Source organism: Watersipora subatra, chromosome 3 (genome assembly GCF_963576615.1).
Source record: "Watersipora subatra chromosome 3, tzWatSuba1.1, whole genome shotgun sequence".
Lineage (NCBI taxonomy): Eukaryota > Metazoa > Bryozoa > Gymnolaemata > Cheilostomatida > Watersiporidae > Watersipora > Watersipora subatra.
Window position 1 is genome coordinate 534,221 of NC_088710.1, and position 24,561 is coordinate 558,781.

The 24,561-nt window shown below is 39.3% G+C and overlaps 1 protein-coding gene across 1 annotated transcript; it reads left to right on the forward strand.

Moving 5' to 3' along the window:
- Positions 1–87: 87 nt before the first annotated feature.
- On the forward strand, positions 88–24,265 carry LOC137391017 (pyruvate dehydrogenase [acetyl-transferring]-phosphatase 1, mitochondrial-like). The gene is made up of 8 exons (XM_068077353.1): positions 88–189; positions 13,085–13,324; positions 14,424–14,694; positions 15,100–15,301; positions 17,072–17,226; positions 17,395–17,495; positions 18,430–18,787; positions 23,783–24,265. Exons 2-8 carry the CDS (start codon positions 13,134–13,136, stop codon positions 23,993–23,995), a joined length of 1,491 nt encoding a protein of 496 aa, XP_067933454.1. The 5' UTR covers positions 88–189; positions 13,085–13,133; the 3' UTR covers positions 23,996–24,265.
- The last annotated feature ends 296 nt before the right edge of the window (positions 24,266–24,561 follow it).

Sequence of the window (24,561 nt, forward strand, 5' to 3'; positions counted from 1 at the left end):
TTTTGAGTTGTCTTCTACTTTGCATGCAGTCTTCACATGCGAGTTAACGCTCAATGTAAATATAGATTAGAATTTGCGGTAGTCTGAGGTGACGCCCCAGCTTTATTCAAAGCCAAAGTTTTCGGACCTCGTTTGATTACTGCATGAGGATTTTATTATCTATAGCCGAAGATCAGCAGTAATAATCTGGTTTGTATTTCTCATCTCTAGTAATTGTCATTCCAGCATTTCATTGAATAGATATACGTTTAGTCATTGCTCCGTGTGTGAGTACGTTGCTAATAATAGTTTTGCTTGTTTAATTTTTAGTTTACGGATTGCAAGAAACGCGCCTTCATATACACTCTTTGAATTCGTTCAAAAAGATTATGCTGATACTCAGTCTTGATTTGAGTAACTGAGCATTGTTGTTTTATATTTGATGTACAGCTCTAAAAGAACACATTGCAGTAAGTTAGGTAAGCGTAATGCTCTGCTGCATCTGTATTTACTTGGAGATACTCCAGTTTTTTAGTCTTGGGTATGTTTATATTGACATCATTTGCAAGAACATCGCTTGGTTAGTTGCTTTTTGGTATTTTACTAGATGGACTCTGCTGTACTAATTCCGGTGAAAGTAGTTTAATACGTTTTTGTATAGGCATAGTCTAGGGCTTGCATGAATCTGCAGTCTGTGTTGTGTATTCACTCACCACAAGTTCACCCTTGTGTAGCAGGGGAGAATGCCCCTTGTACACTCTTTTCCCTCTCTATTTAGTTATTCCTTAGCTTTATCAATAAGCTGAGAAAGCTACATAATCCTGCAAGCCTGTGTGAGAGGCTTTGCCTCCCAAAGCCTATCTGGCTTTCTTAGCCCAAGTTCCTGTAACATAGTCAGACGCACAAGAGACATCTGCATATACAACATGCCCTTTTTTCTTTGAAGGCTGAACATAGCACCTGTAACTTTTGGGGTTCAAACTTAGGTTTAACCACCAATCATGTTGGGAGGCAACAAGCTTTGTCTGACATGCATGTACATGTAGGACCTACTATCCTCTGGTACTCTAATAGAGCCTGCATCATCATGAGCTCGCCAATGTGTTAAACGGGAGCTTAGCAATTGTACATGAGCATGAGGGTAGCCTGTAAACCGGATGTTAACCAATACTAAAATCAAAAGTGGCCTTAACTGTATGGGTGGAGTCATCCTCTCCCATACTTACTCCCCGAGCCATAGTGGCTCTCGCAAGTTTAACCTATCACCTTCAGCTCTAACCTGCAAGTCCTGAGCACATACTTGTTCCTGTTTTACCTGCTCCCGTGTCGTGACTAGGTATCGGGGTCACTTTCTTTAACTGACATCATCGGGTGATCTGAATCACATATAGGGTATATCCCAAACTCCTCCTCAGTGCCTGACATTCCATCCATCAAGGCCTCTGCATCACCGACCGCTTTAACCCCAGAAGACTTTTCCTGGGTTACCATGCCGCCTCTTATGGCATAGCTAGCCTCTTGGCTAGTACAGGTTACTGTCAAGACAGGAACCTCTACACCTCCCTGTTGTGAGGTGGGGGGAGCCAAGTAGGCCTCCTCGCCGACAGACAGCTGGTTGCCTGTAGGTGGTTTTGACTGAGCCTTACTAGCCTTTTGGCTAGACCTGGTTACTGACAAAGCAGTTCCTTCTGCACCTCCCTGATGGGAAGTGTGGGGAGCCAAGTGGGCCTCCTCTCCCACAGACAGCTGGTTGTCTGTAGGTGACTTTACCATAGCCCGGAGATCAGGCAGTCTAGCGTCCTTCAGAACCTTGTCCTTCAGGGTAGCCAAGTTTATCAAGGCAGCCTTGAACTCCTGCTCATTCTCTACGGCCGCAATAGCTGTCCTGTACTCCTCCATCCTGGACCTGTGTTCAGCAAGGGCATTTTTACGCTGTAGGATAACCTCACGTGACATGAAACCAGACTGAACCTCATAAAGGAAGCTGCTCACCTGATTCAGAAAAAGTTGCAGCTTACCCTGAGCTGTCTCTGCTCAGCTGGTGCTACGACCATGCACCTTTGTTTGCGGAACAGCTTTTTTGGAGCTGATACCATCTCTCATTGATAATTTTCCATTTTCCTTTATCTTTTCTATCAGACATATTTGTCAAGTTTTGCACGTTGCCATCATCTGGAAGATGCCAACGTGCACCAGCAGTAATAGGTCTAGGAGGCAACTGTGTAACTGGCTTAAAACCTTTTGTACACAATGCATTTAAAGCAGCTAATAGTTTCAGCTGCATCAACACATTTATGCCCAAAAAGTTTTTGCTCAATCCTTTTATAACATGAACCTGAGTGACCATAGATCTGTGTCTACTTTTCAACTGAACCTCCGCTTTACCTACTACCTTTAACTCAGAACCATCTACTGCAGTCAAAACAGTTGATGGCGCTTTTAACTTTAAGCCTAAGCTGTTGGCTGCTTTTTCGGTTACTGTTGAAATCTCCGCCCCTGTATCGAGCGCAAAATCAACCTCCATATCATTTACCTTTAAAGTTCTGGTTATTTTATCATCTAGCCGTTTAGGACTAGAGGAAAACCTCACACTCCTACTAAGATGAGGGGAACGTGTGTAGTCCCTGTCTCTAGCTGAACCTCTGTCCATATTCCTGTCACTTTCGCTACTGCTACTCCTATCATAGCGATACCTGTTAAGATCCTGTTTCTGAGAGTCTTCAGAACCATTCCTAGCACAGTCAATACTAGTATGGCCTTTCCTATTGCAAGTAAAGCACTTAGCATCAAGACAACTGCGAAGCTAGTACTGCCGACTACCACAGTTGTAACATTTATCACTTTTAGGTGAAAGTTCACTCTTACACTAGTGCACCAATTGTGTCTATCAGCACTAGAATACCTAGAAGATCGAATAGAGTTTCTATGCCGGCTTCTACATTCATGTCTAATAGACTCATGACCTGAAGTTCTACACCCAGCCTTGGGGTACCTGTTCTTAGACCTATTATCATAATAGTCCTCACACTCCTTCTGAGAAGTTCTATGAACTTTTGCACCTTCACTATAGTAACGAGTAGTGCTTTTAGTTTTATTTTAGATTGCCTAGAAACAATGGCCGCTACTTCTGAAACTTCTGTACCTCTAGCTTTAGCCTTGGCATCTTTTAGTACTGCTTCTGAATCACGAGCAAGTTGCCTAGCTCTGAGAATGTCACATAACCTTGCCCAATCTAAATTCTTTTCCTGCATCAATTGCCTACATAGCGTTGACTCTCTGAGTCCATTAACAGCTATCGCAAGAGCACAATCTTTCCTGTTATCATCAACATCAAAGTTTAAATTCCTGCAGAGTTTCTCAACCCTTATCATATACTCCCTTTCATTTTCATCACATGTTTGAGAACAAGTAACGAATTTCATAACCTTAACATATATTATTTCCTTTCCACCATAAATTCCATTTAAGTGATCTATGGCCTGCTCATAAGTAGAATCATGAAACTCTAAACTAAATCCTACAGACTGTAAAGCTTCGTGGCCATCTTTACCTATAGCACTCAATAGTGCAAGCAGCTTAATGCGACCGCTAAAGTTAACCTGACCTCCTTCAGCCTTACCCATTTGTAGAGTGGTAACTTCTACACAAATTAAATTCTGACAGCCAAGACTTGTAAGAATTAGCTGCATCCTTAGAGATAATAACTAACCTGGGAAAGTCATTGACATTAAACCTGCCATCGTTAAAAATAACGAAGGCAGCTATCTCGATTACTGCACAAAAGTAATTAAAACATATACCCTCGCTCTTCCTGAAGCGAATAGGTAATTAATCCTGTAGCAAATCACTGAACACTATCACTTCTCCTTAAACTACTGTCGAATGTCCACATGACGATTCGAGCATTGCACACTGTCCTTCTTACACCACGCTCAAATGTCCACGCGACAATTTGAGCATTAAACGCTGGCAACACTATCACTGTCTATGACACCATGTCATTGCCTACGACACCATGTTGTGTATTCACTCACCACAAGTTCACTCTTGTGTAGCAGGAGGAAGAATGCCCTTGTACACTCTTCTCCCTCTCTATTTAGCTATTCCTTAGCTTTATCAATAAGCTGAGAAAGCTACATAATCCTGCAAGCCTGTGTGATAGGCTTTGCCTACTAAAGCCTATCGGGCTTTCTTAGCCCAAGTTCCTGTAACATAGTCAGACGCACAAGAGACATCTGCATATACAACAGTCTGTTGCCAGACCTGCCAACCTTGGAGTGGGGAAAGGAGTGAGAGTCTATTTTGGGGGCAATGAAAACGCGAGGATATGATAAGTGAGGTAAATTTTCATAGCGTATAAAAACACCACAGCCAAAAATAATATAACTCCATATGGAAACGACATGTCGTGGAGGAGGTTATTGATAGATGAGAATGCCACAAATATGTTTATAGATAGTTGTTTATTAGTAGTAAGTATATGATTACTACTTGAAGATTGGGGCAAAAAAACAGGGTTGCTCGGGTAAAAGGGGTAATTGCGTGAGATGCGTGAGGCATGGGGCAATTGCGTGAGTCTCACGCCCAATGCGTGAGAGTTGGCATGTATGTCTGTTGCTAAGCTGGTGACACAAACGTTAGGCCTATAAACAGTCGCCATCGCCTCTCACTAAACTTTAAACTTTAAAGCCTTTAAACTTTATATTTGATTATTGAATTTTATAGATTGTTTAAAAAGTTTAGGGGAAAGTTAGCTTTAAAATAAAAAATCTAACTTGCACGATCTTATATTATCAAAATGATTATAAAATTAAACACAAAGTGACCTCCTTGGTAAAGCTACTAGAATAATAGACTGACAACATTTGGACACAATTGAGCAAGTTGTGATTAAAGATGTTCCAACGTTTATTAATGGATAGCAAAACAACAATTATTGCAATGGAATTGTGGAGTTTTTCAACTATTTTTGACGATTTTCATTTTTAAATTTCAACTTTAAAAAATCAAAATAATTTACTATTTTGCAAGGTGTAAGCCTAATAACTGCAAATTTCATATAAACAAAAAAGTTTAAAAGTGAAATGAAAATAATTCTGCTTGTTCCTTTTAAACCAAATCAAAACTTCTGTGCAAAGCCAACTATTAAACTTAGTATTGGAGACGATTTTTGTAGTCTTCAGCGGTGCTCTGGCACCTTTTGAATAAATTAATCTTTAATCTATCTATATACGGTATATATATTTCTCAAAGTCCGTCTGTGGACCCGTCTGTAGGTTTTTCGGCTATAGCTATTATTAGAACACCTGAGCTGGACAACAATGCAGACTCAATGTCATAGCTTACCGTCATTGGAAGCCTAACCTTATTAACTAGCTTAGTGGAGTTTTCCATTGGCAATATGCCAGGCTACTAGCTTGAAAGGTGCAGTTGTTTGACAAAATTTTAAAACCTATCGCAACCCTCGGAGTACTCGTGCAAGTTCTGTAGTAGCTGTAGTTCTGTGTACTCGTAGCTGGAAAAAAGTAAAAGTAACTCGGCTGCGGAAGGAAATGAACATGTTACTATCACAAACAGTGGCAAATCCAACGTTTTTAACCCTTTCACTGAAGTAGACTCATTTATGCGTTTTCTATAGTCGACCGCGTAGACACATTTTTGTGATTTTACCAGCAATTGCGAGTAACTGAATTTTGTTATTCGTTGATAACATAACCAATGGTCTTTAGGACTTTTATGGTAGTGACATTGTTGTCCTAAGATTTCTCTATAAAATTAGCCTGAAGTTTAATTTTAAATCTTTGTTTGAGAATTTCCAACTTAAAAACGAAGATTTTTCGTGCAAGTTCATTAGATGCGTTCATGTTAGAAAACAAATAACTACTTATGTTGATGACATTATAGCCGATTCAGATTTTTGTGATTACACAGATAATTAAAGTACAGTGTAGCAATAGCAGCACTGACTCTGATGGTGGTGAAAGTAATGGTTTTGTAATAATAAGGAACATTGTAGAGGATCGTTTTAGCTTTGTAGCTTCGCATTGCTTTATCAATGCACAAAGTATAGATACAATGAATTTTTTTGCATAGCAGTGCTTGTTAACATGTTGGCAAAAGGAAATATATAACCAAAATAAACGTTCTAGATGGAGTTTGAAATTAAAAAAATATTGTATACATATCATGAAGCAATATCGGCAAATTGGTTGGCAGTATGCCGATAGCTGAATTTGTACATGGACGCAAGTGAAAGGGTTATGTAGTGAAGATGTGGCAATTCATAGACAATACAACATTGAATGAACAACATATAGGCCAGTATCATTAACTAGCGTATGTTGTAAGTTATTGGAACATATTATCCATTCCCACATAAGTGCCCACCTAGATAAATATGATATCCTTACAGATGTGCAGCACGGATTTCGTGCTAAACGATCCTGTGAAACACAGCTTATTTGCACAATAGATGATCTAGCTAAGAACTTTGATAGAAATTTGATTACAGATATAATAATACTGGACTTTTCTAAGGCGTTTGATTGTGTGAATCATCGGAAACTGGTTTATAAAATTCGAAATTATGGAATACACGATCAAGTCTTAAACTGGATAACATCATTTTTAGAGAATAGAACTCAAGTAGTCGAGGTAGAAAATGAACTGTCAAATATTGTGCCTGTAACTTCTGGTGTGCCGCAGGGTTCGGTGCTCGGACCATTGTTGTTTTTACTTTTTATTAATGACCTTCCTGATAAGGTAAATTCTCAGTGTAGACTTTTTGCAGATGATGCCCTGGTATATGCCACAAGAGATCAAGCCAATACATTGCAACAAGATATGCATTCACTTGAGGCTTGGGCGAATCTCTGGCAGATGAGTTTTAATCCAAAGAAATGTTACCACCTTTCAGTGGGAAAATCCCATCTCATGTCAAATAAAGAGACTTCTTTTTTCTTATGTGCCCAAAAACTAGAAAGCGTCTTATCTAATCCGTATCTCGGAGTAGAGCTCCAGAGTGACTTAAAATGGAATAAACACATTTGCAAAATTGAATCTAAAGGGAAGCGATTAATTGGGATGCTTAGAAGGGTACTCCGAGATGCGGATGCTCGAACTAGAAAGGCTGCATATACATCCTTGGTAAGACCAGGCCTTGAATATGGGTGCGTGGTTTGGGATCCACATCTTAAAAAAGATATTTTATCATTAGAGCAGACACAAAACCTAGCACTGAGATTTATTTTTAAGAAAAAAGGAATTACTAGTTTCACTAATTTAAGAGAGAATACTTCTTTTGAATCGCTGGAGGAGAGACGATCCAGACTGCGTAAAAATATTTTTGGTAGAATCGTCGGAGGCGATATTGATATAAATGTGGGAGTTAAAGTCAGGGAAAGTGGTTCTGATAAAGAGGAAAGGCCTCCTGCATTGTCTACTCGATTTGGGAAGTATTACTTGCCCCACATTAATACTGATCAGTTAAGATATTCTTTTTGGCCTCGGACGGTGAGGGAAGTTCGTGCCGAGGTTGAATAGCTAGCTTGCTCTTTTAAGCTGAGTTCCGCTCTTTTGTTTTTTACCTCCATTGGAGGGTCTTTTGCGGAAAATTTTTATCTGATCTGATCTGAATGATAAGGACTCACCTTTTTGATGTATAAATTTAGTCGATGAGAACAGCGTTTTTTCCAATGGCCCCAAGAAACAAACATTCACATGACCTTCTCGGTACACGCTGGCAGTAAATATTAATTACGTGTAAATTACTACTCATTAATTTATTTTTATGTAATGAGTAGTACATTTGTATCACTGTATAGGCACCTTTGTATAGGCCGCAGAACCCAGGACGGTGCTTTTTAACATGACAGCAACTTTGCTGTTTAAAACAGGACAGTGGCGTTGGGCACTGTAAAGAGGCGTGCTAACCGGAGATTTCGGTTAATGCGCCCTAGCGGTGAAAGAAAAACAACAGAATCGCCGCACATTTATATAAGCCGCTTGGCTCAAATCATCAAACAAAAGTAGCGGCTAATAGTCCGAAATCACGATATTTACTACATACTCATATTAATTCAGTTGGCTTTGTATGACCGAATGGAAAAAGAAAGATCGCTCTAATATTTATGTACTACACTACCCACTACACGACCGAGATTCGTACGACAAAAAAGGAAAGACCGCTCTATAAGGCGGACACATACATACACAGACAACGATTGCCGTTTATATAGTAGATAAGCATGTCTAAGAGGGTTGGCTTTGCATAATGTATAGGTTTTTAAAAATGCACTTTTTATTGTGGTTTAGGTTTAACATAATTTTGTAACATTTTGTTTTGGTAGTGTCGAGGCTATGCATTAGAACTTGCTATTAGAAGTGAGGAGCCCAATTTGTGCAGTAACGTTTCACTTACTGCATCAGGAAGCGTTAATAGTCTCGCTTATAACTGTTTAGTCAGGGTTTAGTCACGAGTCAAAATTATAAGTGCCATTGTTTTTCGCTTTGTTTCTAAAGTGTCTAATAATGCAGCATGCATTTTAATTTCAGCATGCATGCAATTCATTTTACCTTCAAAATTCCATAGATCAGTATTTGATGTCATCTCTGTGAACGAGTAATCCTATCTGCGCGGTTTTGTTAAATTGCTAAATGCTAAATTGTTATACGAAATGATGTTCTCCATATGTAACATGTTCTGTAACAGTATAGCTCCTGCCAACTAGCATTTTCCATAATCAAAGCCTCAGGACACTTGAATTTAAGGTTGTGATCAAAGTAATAATATTGTGATAATAATAATGTATTACTGTTAATAAACGTACATGTATTTACTGTATATACAGTTTTCATGTACTTGAAAATCAACATTCTGTTTTCACAGTATATCTTGTCAGGAATCGTCAGACCTAGGTGTAATCTTGGTCGTATCTATTTAAAAAACTGCTTTGGTTTCTGCAGGAAAGGAGGACACAACTCCTTGGATAAGCAGTTCAACTGATTGTTCAGCTGTACTTACACATTCAGTATAGAGTCCATTCATGCTTTCGGTGGCCTGAGACCGAAGAAATTGTCTTTTGTTATCCTTAATTTGTTTACTGACATTGTTTAAAGACGGCCAGAGAGTTTAGGCTCAGCCATGGTTAAGGTCAGAGAGTTTAAGCTCACCCATGGCTGAGGTCAGAGAGTTTAGGCTCACCCATGGCTGAGGTCAGAGAGTTTAGGCTCACCCATGGCTGAGGTCAGAGAGTTTAGGCTCACCCATGGCTGAGGCCAGAGAGTTTAGGCTCAGCCATGGTTAAGGTCAGAGAGTTTAAGCTCACCCATGGCTGAGGTCAGAGAGTTTAGGCTCACCCATGGCTGAGGCCAGAGAGTTTAGGCTCACCCATGACTGAGGTCAGAGAGTTTAGGCTCACCCATGGCTGAGGTCAGAGAGTTTAGGCTCAGCCATGGTTAAGGTCAGAGAGTTTAAGCTCACCCATGGCTGAGGTCAGAGAGTTTAGGCTCACCCATGGCTGAGGCCAGAGAGTTTAGGCTCACCCATGACTGAGGTCAGAGAGTTTAGGCTCACCCATGGCTGAGGTCAGAGAGTTTAGGCTCACCCATGGTTGAGGCCAGAGAGTTTAGGCTCAGCCATGGTTAAGGTCAGAGAATTTAGGCTCACCCATGGCTGAGGTCAGAGAGTTTAGGCTCACCCATGGCTGAGGTCAGAGAGTTTAGGCTCACCCATGGCTGAGGCCAGAGAGTTTAGGCTCACCCATGGCTGAGGTCAGAGAGTTTAGGCTCACCCATGGCTGAGGCCAGCGAGTTTAGGCTCACCCATGGCTGAGGTCAGAGAGTTTAGGCTCACCCATGGCTGAGGCCAGCGAGTTTAGGCTCACCCATGGCTGAGGTCAGAAAGTTTAGGCTCACCCATGGTTGAGTCGCTGCTGTTATGGGTAATTTATGGTATTTTTATTTGAGTGAACTTTGTGACAGTATTAATCGAGTGGGCCTCATGTTTAGAGTATTGCTACCAGTCTTGTAGGTGGATGCAATATGAGCACTGTGTTTAGAGTATTGCTACCAGTCTTGTAGGTGGATGCAATATGAGCACTATGTTTAGAGTATTGCTACCAGTCTTGTAGGTGGATGCAATATGAGCACTATGTTTAGAGTATTGCTACCAGTCTTGTAGGTGGATGCAATATGAGCACTATGTTTAGAGTATTGCTACCAGTCTTGTTGGTGGATGCAATATGAGCACTATGTTTAGAGTATTGCTACCAGTCTTGTTGGTGGATGCAATATGAGCACTATGTTTAGAGTATTGCTACCAGTCTTGTAGGTGGATGCAATATGAGCAGTATGTTTAGAGTATTGCTACCAGTCTTGTAGGTGGATGCAATATGAGCACTATGTTTAGAGTATTGCTACCAGTCTTGTAGGTGGATGCAATATGAGCACTATGTTTAGAGTATTGCTACCAGTCTTGTAGGTGGATGCAATATGAGCACTATGTTTAGAGTATTGCTACCAGTCTTGTAGGTGGATGCAATATGAGCACTATGTTTAGAGTATTGCTACCAGTCTTGTAGGTAGATGCAATATGAGCACTATGTTTAGAGTATTGCTACCAGTCTTGTAGGTGGATGCAATATGAGCACTATGTTTAGAGTATTGCTACCAGTCTTGTAGGTGGATGCAATATGAGCACTATGTTTAGAGTATTGCTACCAGTCTTGTTGGTGGATGCAATATGAGCACTATGTTTAGAGTATTGCTACCAGTCTTGTAGGTGGATGCAATATGAGCACTATGTTTAGAGTATTGCTACCAGTCTTGTAGGTGGATGCAATATGAGCACTATGTTTAGAGTATTGCTACCAGTCTTGTAGGTGGATGCAATATGAGCACTATGTTTAGAGTATTGCTACCAGTCTTGTAGGTGGATGCAATATGAGCACTATGTTTAGAGTATTGCTACCAGTCTTGTAGGTGGATGCAATATGAGCACTATGTTTAGAGTATTGCTACCAGTCTTGTAGGTGGATGCAATATGAGCACTATGTTTAGAGTATTGCTACCAGTCTTGTAGGTGGATGCAATATGAGCACTATGTTTAGAGTATTGCTACCAGTCTTGTAGGTGGATGCAATATGAGCACTATGTTTAGAGTATTGCTACCAGTCTTGTTGGTGGATGCAATATGAGCACTATGTTTAGAGTATTGCTACCAGTCTTGTAGGTGGATGCAATATGAGCACTATGTTTAGAGTATTGCTACCAGTCTTGTAGGTGGATGCAATATGAGCACTATGTTTAGAGTATTGCTACCAGTCTTGTAGGTGGATGCAATATGAGCACTATGTTTAGAGTATTGCTACCAGTCTTGTAGGTGGATGCAATATGAGCACTATGTTTAGAGTATTGCTACCAGTCTTGTAGGTGGATGCAATATGAGCACTATGTTTAGAGTATTGCTACCAGTCTTGTAGGTGGATGCAATATGAGCACTATGTTTAGAGTATTGCTACCAGTCTTGTAGGTGGATGCAATATGAGCACTATGTTTAGAGTATTGCTACCAGTCTTGTAGGTGGATGCAATATGAGCACTATGTTTAGAGTATTGCTACCAGTCTTGTAGGTGGATGCAATATGAGCACTATGTTTAGAGTATTGCTACCAGTCTTGTAGGTAGATGCAATATGAGCACTATGTTTAGAGTATTGATACCAGTCTTGTAGGTGGATGCAATACATGCTCGATGTGATCATGTATTGATGCACATGGGCATAAACTGCAATCTTGGCAAACCATCAAGAAGTTAGCCTAGCAATAACTGCATAATATTATAATATTACCACGTAAAACATTAAAATTACTTTGTTGAAATCATAGTCTGGTTGGACAATGTGAACTCTTTCTGCAAGAACTAAAAGGTGATAAAGCGAGGTTGGAATATCAAGGAGTTCGATAGTTTTGTCAACTTGATTGGCAGAAAGCAGAAGTTGATCAGCAGGGCTGAAATTCTGTGAAATTCAATGCAGTCGTGTGATTGAGGATGGATGGGTGAAGAAGATCAGACTAGTGAATCTAGAATGAGCACCAGTAGTAATTACTAAAGTCCAACAAGATTAGACTTTGGGCATCTCTAATCTTCAGCTTTACTTTGTTTCTGTTAAGATTATGGCTACCCTCTGCGGTTACCCTCTGCGTTTGGCTTGTTCTTAGTGAGACTCTGGCTATCATTCTCATAAGCTTTTGGCTATCCTAAATTGATGGTTTAACCTGCCGTGTTGTATTGCTTCAGTCGATGGATTAGCTTCTTTTGGTGTAGGCATACTATATAATACACACTTAAGCCAAATAGCAAGGATTTATTTCTGGTTTGGTTTTGACTAAAATGAGTACTATTTGTTTTTAGGTAATTCTGATTGTTATAGATTTTTATACATATTATACTGTTCATCAGAGCCACAGGGTGTAATCTTTGGTTCTTGTAGTCGTTTCTGTTATAACACTGCAAGATATTTGTTATTGTTTGTGGTGCCTGATTCTGTAGCCACTTATGCTTGTAGCCCATATGCTGTTGTTTAGTCTGTTTCCATTTTCATTCACCTCCGTAGCCTTATGTATATTTGGTTGTTGTAGCGATCTGTTTACAAATCTCATATACATATTTGGTTCATGTAGCTGTATATGTAAATAGATGTAGATTTATATTTGCTCTTAGTTTGCAGCGGCATCTGCAAAGTGATTTTATTCTTCAGATTATTGTCTTAAAAATTATGGTGTTGGTTGTTTCAGCTATCTCACTTTATTTAGCAAGTTGGGTCGCATAATCACAAGGTTAGGATGCAAAATCACTTTGCAGCTAGTTATTTTAAATTACACTAAAAATGAGTTAATTTCTTTCTCATCTCGTAAGGGTTTATTAAAAAGTTGTAAAATTGCTGTGTGTTTACTATATCTTAGTCTGATTGATACAATTTTTACCTTCTATTATATAAGCAATAAATGTATTTTAACGACATTACAGTTGAGGTGTGTTGTTAACACCTCAACTGTAGTGGTCACAAGTACGTGTAGTGAATGTAATAAGGACTTTATTGGTATCAGTTGCAGAATTACATATGGCCTGTAGCATTGCAAGCTCATGACAGATTGAATGGCGTTGAGGAGATTCATTCCACTCTGCTGTCCAAAGTCCAACCGAACATTCTTCACGTCGGCCTGTAGAAGCTCTGACCTTGACTCTCCACCTATCCAAGAATTCCCGAGACTGAGCAAACATCAGGTATCTGCCATCCTCCAGGCCAATGAGGTCAGCGTAGAGATCAACCATGAGGCTGTCCTCAGGTTGGTTATCTTCTCTCTTGTCCCTTTTTTTCCATTTGCCTTTTCCTCTTTCCTTGTGCTTTTTTACTACCCTCTTCTGCTTTTTGCATCTTCATTTTTATTTAGTACTTTTAGTTATCTAGTAACATCTCTGTATGTATTCATGAAGGAATGTGAGGCGTCCATTTACTGCCTTTTAGACATCCTGTTGGGCATGATCGCAACTCAATATGCTCAACTCGGTGAGACTCGAATATCTCAAGTCAATGCTGTATCAGGTCTTTTTCACCTTCAGGTAGCTAATGTGTCTCCTTCATGGATCAGTTTCACTAGAGGTAAATTTGATGAGTTGGTACACTTAGGAGAGGGTTAAGGTATGGCCACAGGTAATGATTTTTTGTTCATTCTGACCGAAATAACGAAATAAACGAAAAACACAGAATTATTTGGCCGAAACTCACAGCATTGTCTTAGTTGTGCATGCACACCGAAATCGTCAACAAAACGCTTTTAATTGGCTAAACAAATTATTAACGGGCACGATTCTAGCAGCTTTTGCAATTTATGTAGTCAGAGGCGCATAACGCGACTCGCAAAAAAATACTAACGCGATTTGCTGTAGTAATTATGATGCAACTGACTTGATTACGCTAAAGACTGCAACTCTTTCTACAATGGAATTTTTGCTGCTAAAAAGAATTTGTTATTATTAAAAAAGAAACGATCTGTAGCCATGGTGTTCAAACGATAAAAAATCGACAATTGCGCAATCTAGGCAGTTTCATCGTATGTACTATGTAGAATTGCCCTGGTACTTTTATTGTGTGTCGTAATACATGTCTTACACTACATAAATTGTAAGTAAATTTTATCTAAATTTTTAGATGCTTTGTTTAGATGCTCGCTAATAATTTGTTTAGCCAATAGTTTCGTTTAGTGCACATCTCTGATTCTGTGAATTTTGGCCATATAATTCTGTTTTTCGTTCATTTCGGCCAGAGTGAACGGAAAAATGGTTACATGTGGCCGTACCTTTAGACAGCCGTTAGTGAGCGAATGGTTCTATCGGCTCTTTCTGCTGCGCAGTTTCCAAGGCTCAACTCTGTTTCCTCCTTCACAGGTTTGACAATAGTAGACTGGCTGCCAACAGCCCCATAGAGGACCGCCACTCCGAAGGCTACTGCAATGACACCGATGGATTCCTTTTTGGAATATTTGATGGACACGCCGGGGTGGCCAACGCTCAGGCGGTTAGCGAGCGTCTGTTCAGCTACATAGCTATAAATCTCCTCAACCCTGCGCAGCTTGAATCTTTCTGTAAGAAGATGAGCAAGGGGGAGGAGGCTAATCTCGTTAGGTTTCTCACACATGGCAACACCTACTTCAACAAGGTTGGCAAAGGAGGAAAAATTAATGTTGGATGCTCCGGCATCCTGTGTCAATGTAATAACACAACCGTAATGCAGTATTAGTTTATTTGGTAGGAGTTGTCTACTGTCTATAGATCATAGTATTAGTTTATTTAATAGGAGTTGTCTACTGTCTATAGATCACAGTATTAGTTTATTTGATAGTTGTCTACTGTCTATAGATCACAGTACTAGTTTATTTGGTAGGAGTTGTCTACTGTCTATAGATCATAGTATTATTTTATTTGGTAGAAGTTGTCTACTGTCTCTAGACCACAGTATTAGTTTATTTGATAGGAGTTGTCTACTGTCTATAGATCGCAGTATTAGTTTATTTGAAAGGAATTGTCTACTGTCTATAGATCACAGTATTAGTTTATTTGGTAGGAGTTGTCTACTGTCTATAGAGACGCTATTGTCAAGTATGGTATAGAGCTGCTGTCTACTATTGAGGAATGGGAAGAACATTTCAACATGGAGCAAGCGCTATACTCTGCATTCGGCAGGCTTGATAAAGACATGGAGTATGAGGCCTTCCCTCATGGGCACCATAGACTGAATGCTGAGCTGCTCGCCAATGCTTTGTCCGGTACGCGACGATTCCTATTCTTAACTAATAGCGGCAACACTGACCCTCAAATGATCAATAAATCCAATTACTTGGGTTTGCCCCTCTGCACTAAATGTTTTATTGATGACAACTTCATTTTCATTTAAAAATGTTCTACCTTATCTTGTACTTGTGGATTTATCTTCCTTGGGTCAAAGTGGAAACAACTACTAATCTTTTACTTGCACATTGACCAAGGGAAGCGCTGTCAATGTCAAAAGCTTAGAATTTGAACTAAATGTATTGTACTAGAAAAAAGAAAGGGTACTGCTGGTTGTTGAAAAAGTAGTTGTCAGCAGGAATTGACAGAGTATAGTGTAAATGAGAGTTGTTTGAGATGATATAAAATAAATTTGTGGGAGCATCATCATCATCTGGAAACAAAGGGGCTGCCAAGTCCATTTCATTTACATCACCTACAATATCTACTAAAAAATTCTCCGAATCGGATGATTTGTTGTTATTAATTTGAGTAGCGTGTTGTTGAACATTAGCATTTGATGTTGATGGTTGCTGTGAGGACCTTCTATTTATCCTCTTATTGAGCTGTAATAATTGAGAGACACGTAGACGGCCACTGCGTCGGCGACGACGTGTTGTTCTGGGAAGTTGTATGTCCATGGTAGTTGTCAAGTTGTTTTGAAATTAAATTCAAAAAGTAATTTATGCAAAACAAAAGGTTGTATAAAAATCATACCTAATCTACTACTATCTCAAACCTATGTTTTACAACATTAAAATAAATATTAATTAGCGCTGTAGGCCTAACCTACTGTAATGTAAGTAATTTAACAACATCAATAATGAAACATGTTTATTATACCTCTGAAATGCAATATTAGAAGTGAAATGGCAAGCTGCTGTGTAATATACACAGTTTGAAAGTTGGTTGTGTTGAATGTAGAATGGTTTTGATAGCTGTAACAAAGCTTTTGATCTGTAACAAAGCGAGCATCAGAATTCACACGTCTGGAAGTTTTATGCAAACTGGAGCAAAATAAAAAAATGTTCTCGTCATAAAGGGGCATTGTAGTTCGGCCCTAGCTTGTACATAAGATGTAAAGAATTTTGGCTTACGTTCTAAATAATTTAATGAAACCTTCGGTAATTGGACAAAAAAAACATTGGCTGATAAACAGTGTACCACAATTTCGTATCTGTAAATCGGTCTACGCCTCAAACGGTCTACGTTTATTACAGAAACCTTCGGATAAATAAATTCAAATGATTATTCTTATAACTAAATCTTATAATAATTTTATAAAATCGAATAATTATTCTTATAATTAAATAAGTTTATGTGTTTTGTATCGTTATTATACATGTATGTACTTAAACGACTCCATTAAAAAATGGTTAAATTCGTTGATGAGATTTTGGTACAAGGGTTTGCGACGGTGTTGATGAATAATTTTCGTGAGTCGTGTGCGCATATGCATTTATCATAAATCTCCCAAACAATCGCTTCGCTCATGTTTGGTCGTGGGATAACCTAATAAACATATTTACATCAAGACGGCTAGGTAGTCTGGGCTTTTAATGTGTGATTATATGTGGCTAGCCCTTGACAACTGCAAGCTTGTCTAGGCGAGCGTTATGTAAAAGTCAAGGTTCGATGCCTTACAACTACAGTCATTTGCGAAATTAATATTGATAGAGGTTGAAAGTATGTTATTAACGTGTCTTTGTAACTGTTGGCATGTCGGATGACATCTATTGGCAAACAAACATTGTGGATACATGCTATAGGGTGCTGCGCTGTGGCTGCTCATGTCGATGGGCCACACTTGCACGTCGCCAACTCTGGAGACTGCTTCGCTCTCTTGGGTACTTTGAAAGAGGACGGATGTTGGGAGGCTAAACCTTTGAGTGTGCCCCATAATGTGGAGAATAATGCAGAACAGGTTAGAGGAGAGAACTTGGTTATCATTATGTTCTAGCCAAATCTGTTCAGGCGTAATGGCTATTCTAACTCTCCGTACAATGAATTGTTTGTTAATTCTCTCTATTGAAATGTCTATTGTATTTGTAACTCTCTCTACAGTCACTTGTTTTGTTTGCATTTCGTCCAGCACCGACTATATGAAGCCCACCCAAATGAAAAAGGAACTGTAATTAAAGATGGCCGCTTATTGGGAACTTTGGCTCCTACTCGTGCCTTTGGAGATTTTAGGTGCTCTATCATTTTATTATTATGTTTAGTAACAGTATGTAACTTGTGACTTGTAACTTGTGACTTGAATTTAGAAATTAACTGAGAGCTTTTTAAAATGAGCCCTAGTAATACCCACAGAACACTGTTATAGGTTGTCTGTAGTAATTGACTATAGTATTAAAGCGTATGGTGGTGAGTTTATTTTCTAGTAACAGCAATCTACTGGTATGAATACCAAAAAACTGTCTCTATCGTATTTCTACATCATGTTAGTTTTTAAGTGTTTCTTTTCGAATTTAATATATCAGAATTGGCTCACGCAGTTCTTGCAGACTGCGCTAGCACCAAATTCTTCTTTTACCCAGATTAAAAGTTGAAAAACTGTAAAAATTATCTATTCTCATAAGGAAACATTTAATGACCTAACAAAAAATGCTCTGCTTTTGTAAATACAGATTTTTAACTTTTAGATAATCCTTTTAGATAAGCAAAAACCAGGTTTTTTAATAAACGTATAATAGCATAACAGCTGTTTTCGGATTGGACTTGGTAAATATAACAATTCTTTGTGTCCATTTTTGTGACTTGAAAATTTTGATACTATGTATTTAGTTAAAATTGCACAGAAGTGTTATTGTATCATCAACTTGTAACACCATATGCTGCCAATTGTGCATTGGTTCTGTTAGCCTTCAAAGTCTATATTTAATGCTGCCAATTGTGCATTGGTTCTGTTGGCCTTCAAAGTCTGTATATTTAATGCAATCATCGTTACAGATACTGATTCATGGATACAGTATTCATGTCTATTACAGTATTCATGTCTATGTCTATTACAGTATTCATGTCTATGGCGGTGCTATTTCTTCTCAACGACGGTAGAAACTACAGGAAGTAAGAATTTGCCGTTTTCAAGCTGAATACAAGCAATATTGAGCATTTATTTTTGTAGGTTTAAATTACCAGCGAGTCGTCTGCGAGAAGTAGGCAAGATGCTAAGGTCCAAGATATACACTGGGGAGGAGTTTCGGGCCCTCCCCAATCATTACTTTGATCCTCCGCAATACTATTACACACCCCCTTATGTAACTGCCTTGCCTCAAGTTCACTATCACCATCTCAGACCCATAGATAAATTTCTTATTCTCGCTACGGATGGCCTCTGGGACAAGTTCCCAAACAATGATGCTAAGGTTGTACAGCTCGTCGCTGATCACATGGTTGGAGCCCAGACTATTGCCGACTTTCAGCTACCAAAAGATCGAAAATTAGAATTGGGGGAGCTGAATGACCTTTTAAACATCAGGAAGGTATGTAGTCGATTCATTTACTTGTTGTTAAAGACAAGTGTGGTTCTCTGTATTTGTGATTATGAACCCTCGAGGAACATGCTGACAAACAGTCAAAGTTTAGATCGGTTGCGTCTGAACAGATGATTGTTATAACCTATTGGAGTATATACTTACATAGAGTTATAACCTATGGAGTACAGTGCACCCTCAGGAGACGATTACCCTGACATACGATTGTTTCACCTTACGAAGTGGAACAGAATGATTTTCTTACCTCGCCATACGAATCTTGTTTCACCATACGAATTCAACAAAATTTTTGCCCGAGTTCAAATTTGGCAGTCGGTGTGCTTATTATGTACGTCAAAATAACAAAAACATCGCAATGCTGTTCACCGAAAATATTTTCACAACACCTGAAAGAGACACGATGATCGATTATTCTTAGTTCGGCAATTCTCGTGTCTAAAACGGTAATATTTTCCCTTTAGAAACTGGTAGCAAAAATGGAATTGCAATCCCTTCAAAAAGGCAGATTCAGTGGTCAGACAACTTCTCTTAACCCGCTAACAAAATTCCGCTTTATTACGGAAACTTTATCGTTCAGGCTTCTTTACCGAATTACATTGAAAAAAGTTTTAATAAGACTGGCTAAAGTAATATTAAAAATGACGCTGGAAACTAATAGGTAATAAAATTTTAGTGATGAAAAGTTGACATTCAGTAAAATAGATAAAAATACATAATAAAACTTAGCTTTAAGTATGGGCTTGGTAAGCTAAACTTATTTTAAGTAAATTCAAAGTTTATGTTATACGTACGTCTGTCTTGAAAGTAAGAACTCCTCACGGTATGTACCGCACATACCAACAATACATTTTAATGCAGATCATAATCAATCAATACGATAAATACAATAAAATTACTGTATGTAACTATAGTTAATAAGGTTAACATATTATTTTGTCATTATCTTTTAATATGTAAAGCACTCATCTAAAATTTAAACGATTTTGCGATGGGAAGTTTGCATTATATAATTACTATGGTTGCTATACCCCTACATACGATTTTTCCACCATACGATGCCAACCCTGGAGCGGATCAAAATCGTGTCCTGAGAGTGCACCGTATATGGTTACATAGAGGTAAAACGGTTCCATTTAATCACAAACAATGCGCAGCTGCATTTTGATACACCTCTGGCAGCGGTCTGGCAGCAGTCCGGTTGTCATCGAGTGTTGTATACAGAGTATTGCAAAGTATCTCGTGCAGCCCTTACTTCTCCACACTAGAGGAACCAGCCACTGAGTTTTTATAAGTATACATTTCATCAGATAGATCTACAAGTTATAGTGAATAGCGTAGTACAAAGGAAAGGATATATCTATCGAGTGTAACTCTTGATGTATTTCTCGACTCCTTTCGTTGTGTCTATGGGTTTCCTTTTGGTCTGGTTAGCCTGAGGCTATGCCCCAGTCGATGGCTATAACAAAATTTACTACATTTCTGTTGCGAACAATTATAGCCATTGCTTTTTTTAAACACTAAGTACATAAATTACAGGTAATTTTGCACTAACGGGATGTTAAAAAAATGTCAGTATTAAGCTAGACGCTACAGCAGGGTTTTGACCATTACACAAAACTGTACCTAGTATTGATAAGTGCTTCCTGATGCCCAGATGGTTACATTTACATCAAATTTCTGCCTGGATCTCTATGTAGCTGCATTAGGAGTGCAGAGGCAGTAGTAAGCACGTCACAGCCATGCAGTATAATTGCATTACGTACTTTTACTGCTGCGCAGTACACAGTATACAAGAAGTACAACTATTTTTAATGCGCATGAAGCAGTATTGGTGCAGTAGGGGTATTGCCTACTGTACAGTGTGTAGTGCTTGGTGCAGTGAGGCGTTGTTAGCATTCTGCAGTGCTAGTCATAGGAGGAACTTTTTCGTTACACTCTACATACATGCACAAAACATTTTCATAAAAACACAGTTGACTTTGATGCAACCACAACACAATTGCAAGATGTTGTTTCCATTTAAACCTGAGTATGATTGGCAAACAAGTTGAACACAATGGGCATGTTGCGGTAAGACTGAAATGAAAATCTATTATGGTTTTAATAGACAATGTTAATGAGAGCACTATTATTAGTAATACTCCAATTTCATTGGAATGGTGAACTGCCAGACTCCCTATTCCCAAGTGATATGGCAGTTGAAGCGTAAATTCGATTAGTCGATGGTAATTACTGGAGGCAATCTGAGCTGAAACTGTATGTAATTCAGTTTCGTTTTAAACTTTCAAACATCATCGATTGTGTTGAGGACTTGAGGCAGCGTGCAGTAAGAGTGAAATTGAGGTACAGACACTTGGAAGGTGAGTTTTATCCACAGCGTTGATCCGCAGCGTTGATCCGCAGCGTTGATCCGCAGCGTTGATCCGCAGCGTTGATCCGCAGCGTTGATCCGCAGCGTTGATCCGCAGCGGTCATCCGCAGCGGTCATCCGCAGCGGTCATCCGCAGCGGTCATCCGCAGCGGTCATCCGCAGCGTTCATCCGCAGCGTTCATCCGCAGCGTTCATCCGCAGCGTTCATCCGCAGCGTTCATCCGCAGCGTTCATCCGCAGCGTTCATCCGCAGCGTTCATCCGCAGCGTTCATCCGCAGCGTTCATCCGCAGCGTTCATCCGCAGCGGTCATCCGCAGCGGTCATCCGCAGCGTTCATCCGCAGCGTTCATCCGCAGCGTTCATCCGCAGCGTTCATCCGCAGCGTTCATCCGCAGCGTTCATCCGCAGCGTTCATCTGCAGCATTGCGATGCCGCCGGCAACCACCGGCGGTCCTCGGCGCATACGTTCCCATTTCATCGCTAATAGCCTGCGGCATGTCGCCGGTGCTTTGCGACGTATATGGAAACCCGGCTTAATGTGTCATGAAAGTAAATGCACAATAGATTACAGTGGGCATTTTGCAGTAGGAACGCAATGGCAGTAGGAGTAAATGTCTCTGCGCATTTAAAAGTTGTAGTGCACTGTAAAACCACTGCGTACTGCACTGCTATGACATAGTACAGTTGTAATTCGTCACGACCCTGTCCCACAGGGAGTTTCACAAGTTTTGTGGTGGATTGAGTATCTCAGCAACACACAAGTAGAGTAGCCCTTGTTATTTCTGTTTATTGAACTGAGGTATTGGTGTTCAAGTAACCGCATGTATATAGACATAGCGATACTAGAATTCGATTGTATTCTGTGTCATTATATTGTTGAGCAGTTTTTTTAATGTAAAATTGCTTTCCATAGAATTATCTCCCTTTCATTCATAAAAATATCCTCCTTTCATCCATAGAGTTATCCTCCTTGTATTCATAGAGTTATCATTTTTGCATTAATAGAGTTATCCATCTTGCATTCATAGAGTTATCCATCTTGCATTCATAGAGTTATCCCTCTTGCATTCATAGAGTTATCCATCTTGCATTCATAGAGTTATCCCTCTTGCATTCATAGAGTTATCCCTCTTGCATTCATAGAGTTATCCCTCTTGCATTCATAGAGTTATCCCTCTTGCATTCATAGACTTATCCATCTTGCATTCATAGAGTTATCCCCTTTCATTGAATTTAGCAGATATCTCGAATCTTTTACTGCTGGCTGTTAATAAAGTTGATCACTTGAAAAGTAACAGCTACAGTGGAACCTCGGTTCTCGAACACAATCCGATCCAGAAGGTTGTTCGAAAACAGAGTTGTTTGAGATCCGAAACAAGTTTTCCCATTAAAATTAATGTATGTAAGTTTTAATTCGTGCCAAGTAGATTTAACAACTTTGGTATTGAAGTATTTTTTAACATTTTACACCATAAACTGTATTGCATACTATAAATAAAAACGGGTAGATATAGATTGTGTTTGATTTTGATAAAATTTTATCTATGATGATGAAAACAGAAAACAAAAAGTAAACATTTCGTATGCTTTGCTCGTAAAACGTTGAAAACATTAAAGGTTACGACACTATACCAAAAATCGCAGAAATTGATAATGAAGCAGGGAAAAATGCAACAGATCAGTTACATCAAAAATCATGTAAAAACGAAAATAGAAACTGCATTGGCACGTTTACTTCACATCAAATTTAGGGTAACTCGACTGAAGGAGTTGTGTTCATAGAAAATCTCTTCGGTAGAGGCGTAGTCTCCTCCTGGATGGCTCTTTTTAGTAAAGGATTTATGACGCGAAACTGCTCCCTTTGTTTGAGAACCTTCCTGTTTCTGAGAACAAATGTTTAATTCCAATGCGCATGCTCCGGTTTGGTCGAAAACCAAATTTATGGTCGAGATCCGAGACGAACAAATCTCCATCTTTGGTCAAAACCCGAGTTGGTTCGAGAACCGAGGTTCCACTGTACTATTTTATTATTTTATAAGGAGTCGTTGTTCTATTTCAGCAACAATGTAGTCAGGCAGCTGTGTCCTTGACCTTTTTATTAGACTAAATTATTTGTTTAGAGTTGTGCGCACTTACAACTTACTGTACAATCAATGAGGAAGAATAAGCAATAATGTAAGCGAAAGGTATCACTCGTATCGTGTGAAAGTCACTGCCTACATCGCAATCGGGTACAAAAGTTGGCCCAAATCCACAGTCTGTAAGCTTACGTGTAGATTTAGGGTGTCACCTTAGCGACTACAACTTGTCTCTGCTCGTATATCGTTACATTATCACACTCACCTTTTAATTGAGTAAACTGATGGTTTACCTTTAACAACTTATACCTGTAATGTTGGTGTATTATTGGATTGTGTCAGCTTAGCTAGCCTCATTACTCTTCTTTATCCTCCGGTCGTTCTCTTTATATCTAGAGGTCATGAGGGTTATGCTCTTTACAAACCTTTCGATATTTTCATTTATCAAAAATCTATTTTAAAACCAATTTTAAAACCAATAGCTAGTTTTATCATCGAGCGCCTACCTGATTACAGCAGCATTATTATTGCAGTCGAACATTGCAAAGAGGGCAGAAGATTCCAACTGCGCTACTCACCTAATTAGGAATGCCATCGGACAGACCGAGCTTGACATCAGCCATGGCAAGCTATCAGCGATGCTAACTTTACCCGGTAATGTTGTGCGCCACTTTAGGGATGACATCACAGTTACTGTCGTTTACTTTGATGAAACTTACCTTAAGCGTAACCTCAAGGTCACCTGATAACGATCTTGCTGGGATTAGCAGCCAGGTTCTTATCGGGAGTTGTGGCTCCCTGTTGGTTGTTTGATAATTTCAATCTCTGAATGTGTATTCATATAGTGTCAGGTTATGTGAGGAGAGTCTCCTTTTGTTTCTTACTCTTGAACAAGGTCTGGAGAGCTGTTGTAAGTAGCACCTGCTCGCTCTTGCCAATCTCATGTCCCTTTTGGGTTGTTTTTCTTCTCTAACTGTCACTATTTATAGATGATTGCAATAAATTTTTCTTTTCTATTCTCTCCTTGAACACTGCTAGTGTAGGCCAAGTATTGTCTCTTAGTTAGTCATCTTACGCCTCCATCTGTATTGCTGGAGGTTCATCACTCACAACAGATGTGAGGGTTGGTTATACCTTCCAAAGTGCCAATTAATCTCATTTATACCTCATGCGCCGTCCGTCCGACTGTAAGTTATTAGTGATGTAAATACTATCTTCTGCTACTTCTGGTAGCCTGCAATTAGCCTTTCAATAATAATAATATGACTTGAGACATGTACATATATGCTTCAGAGAGTGTATCAGAGGATGT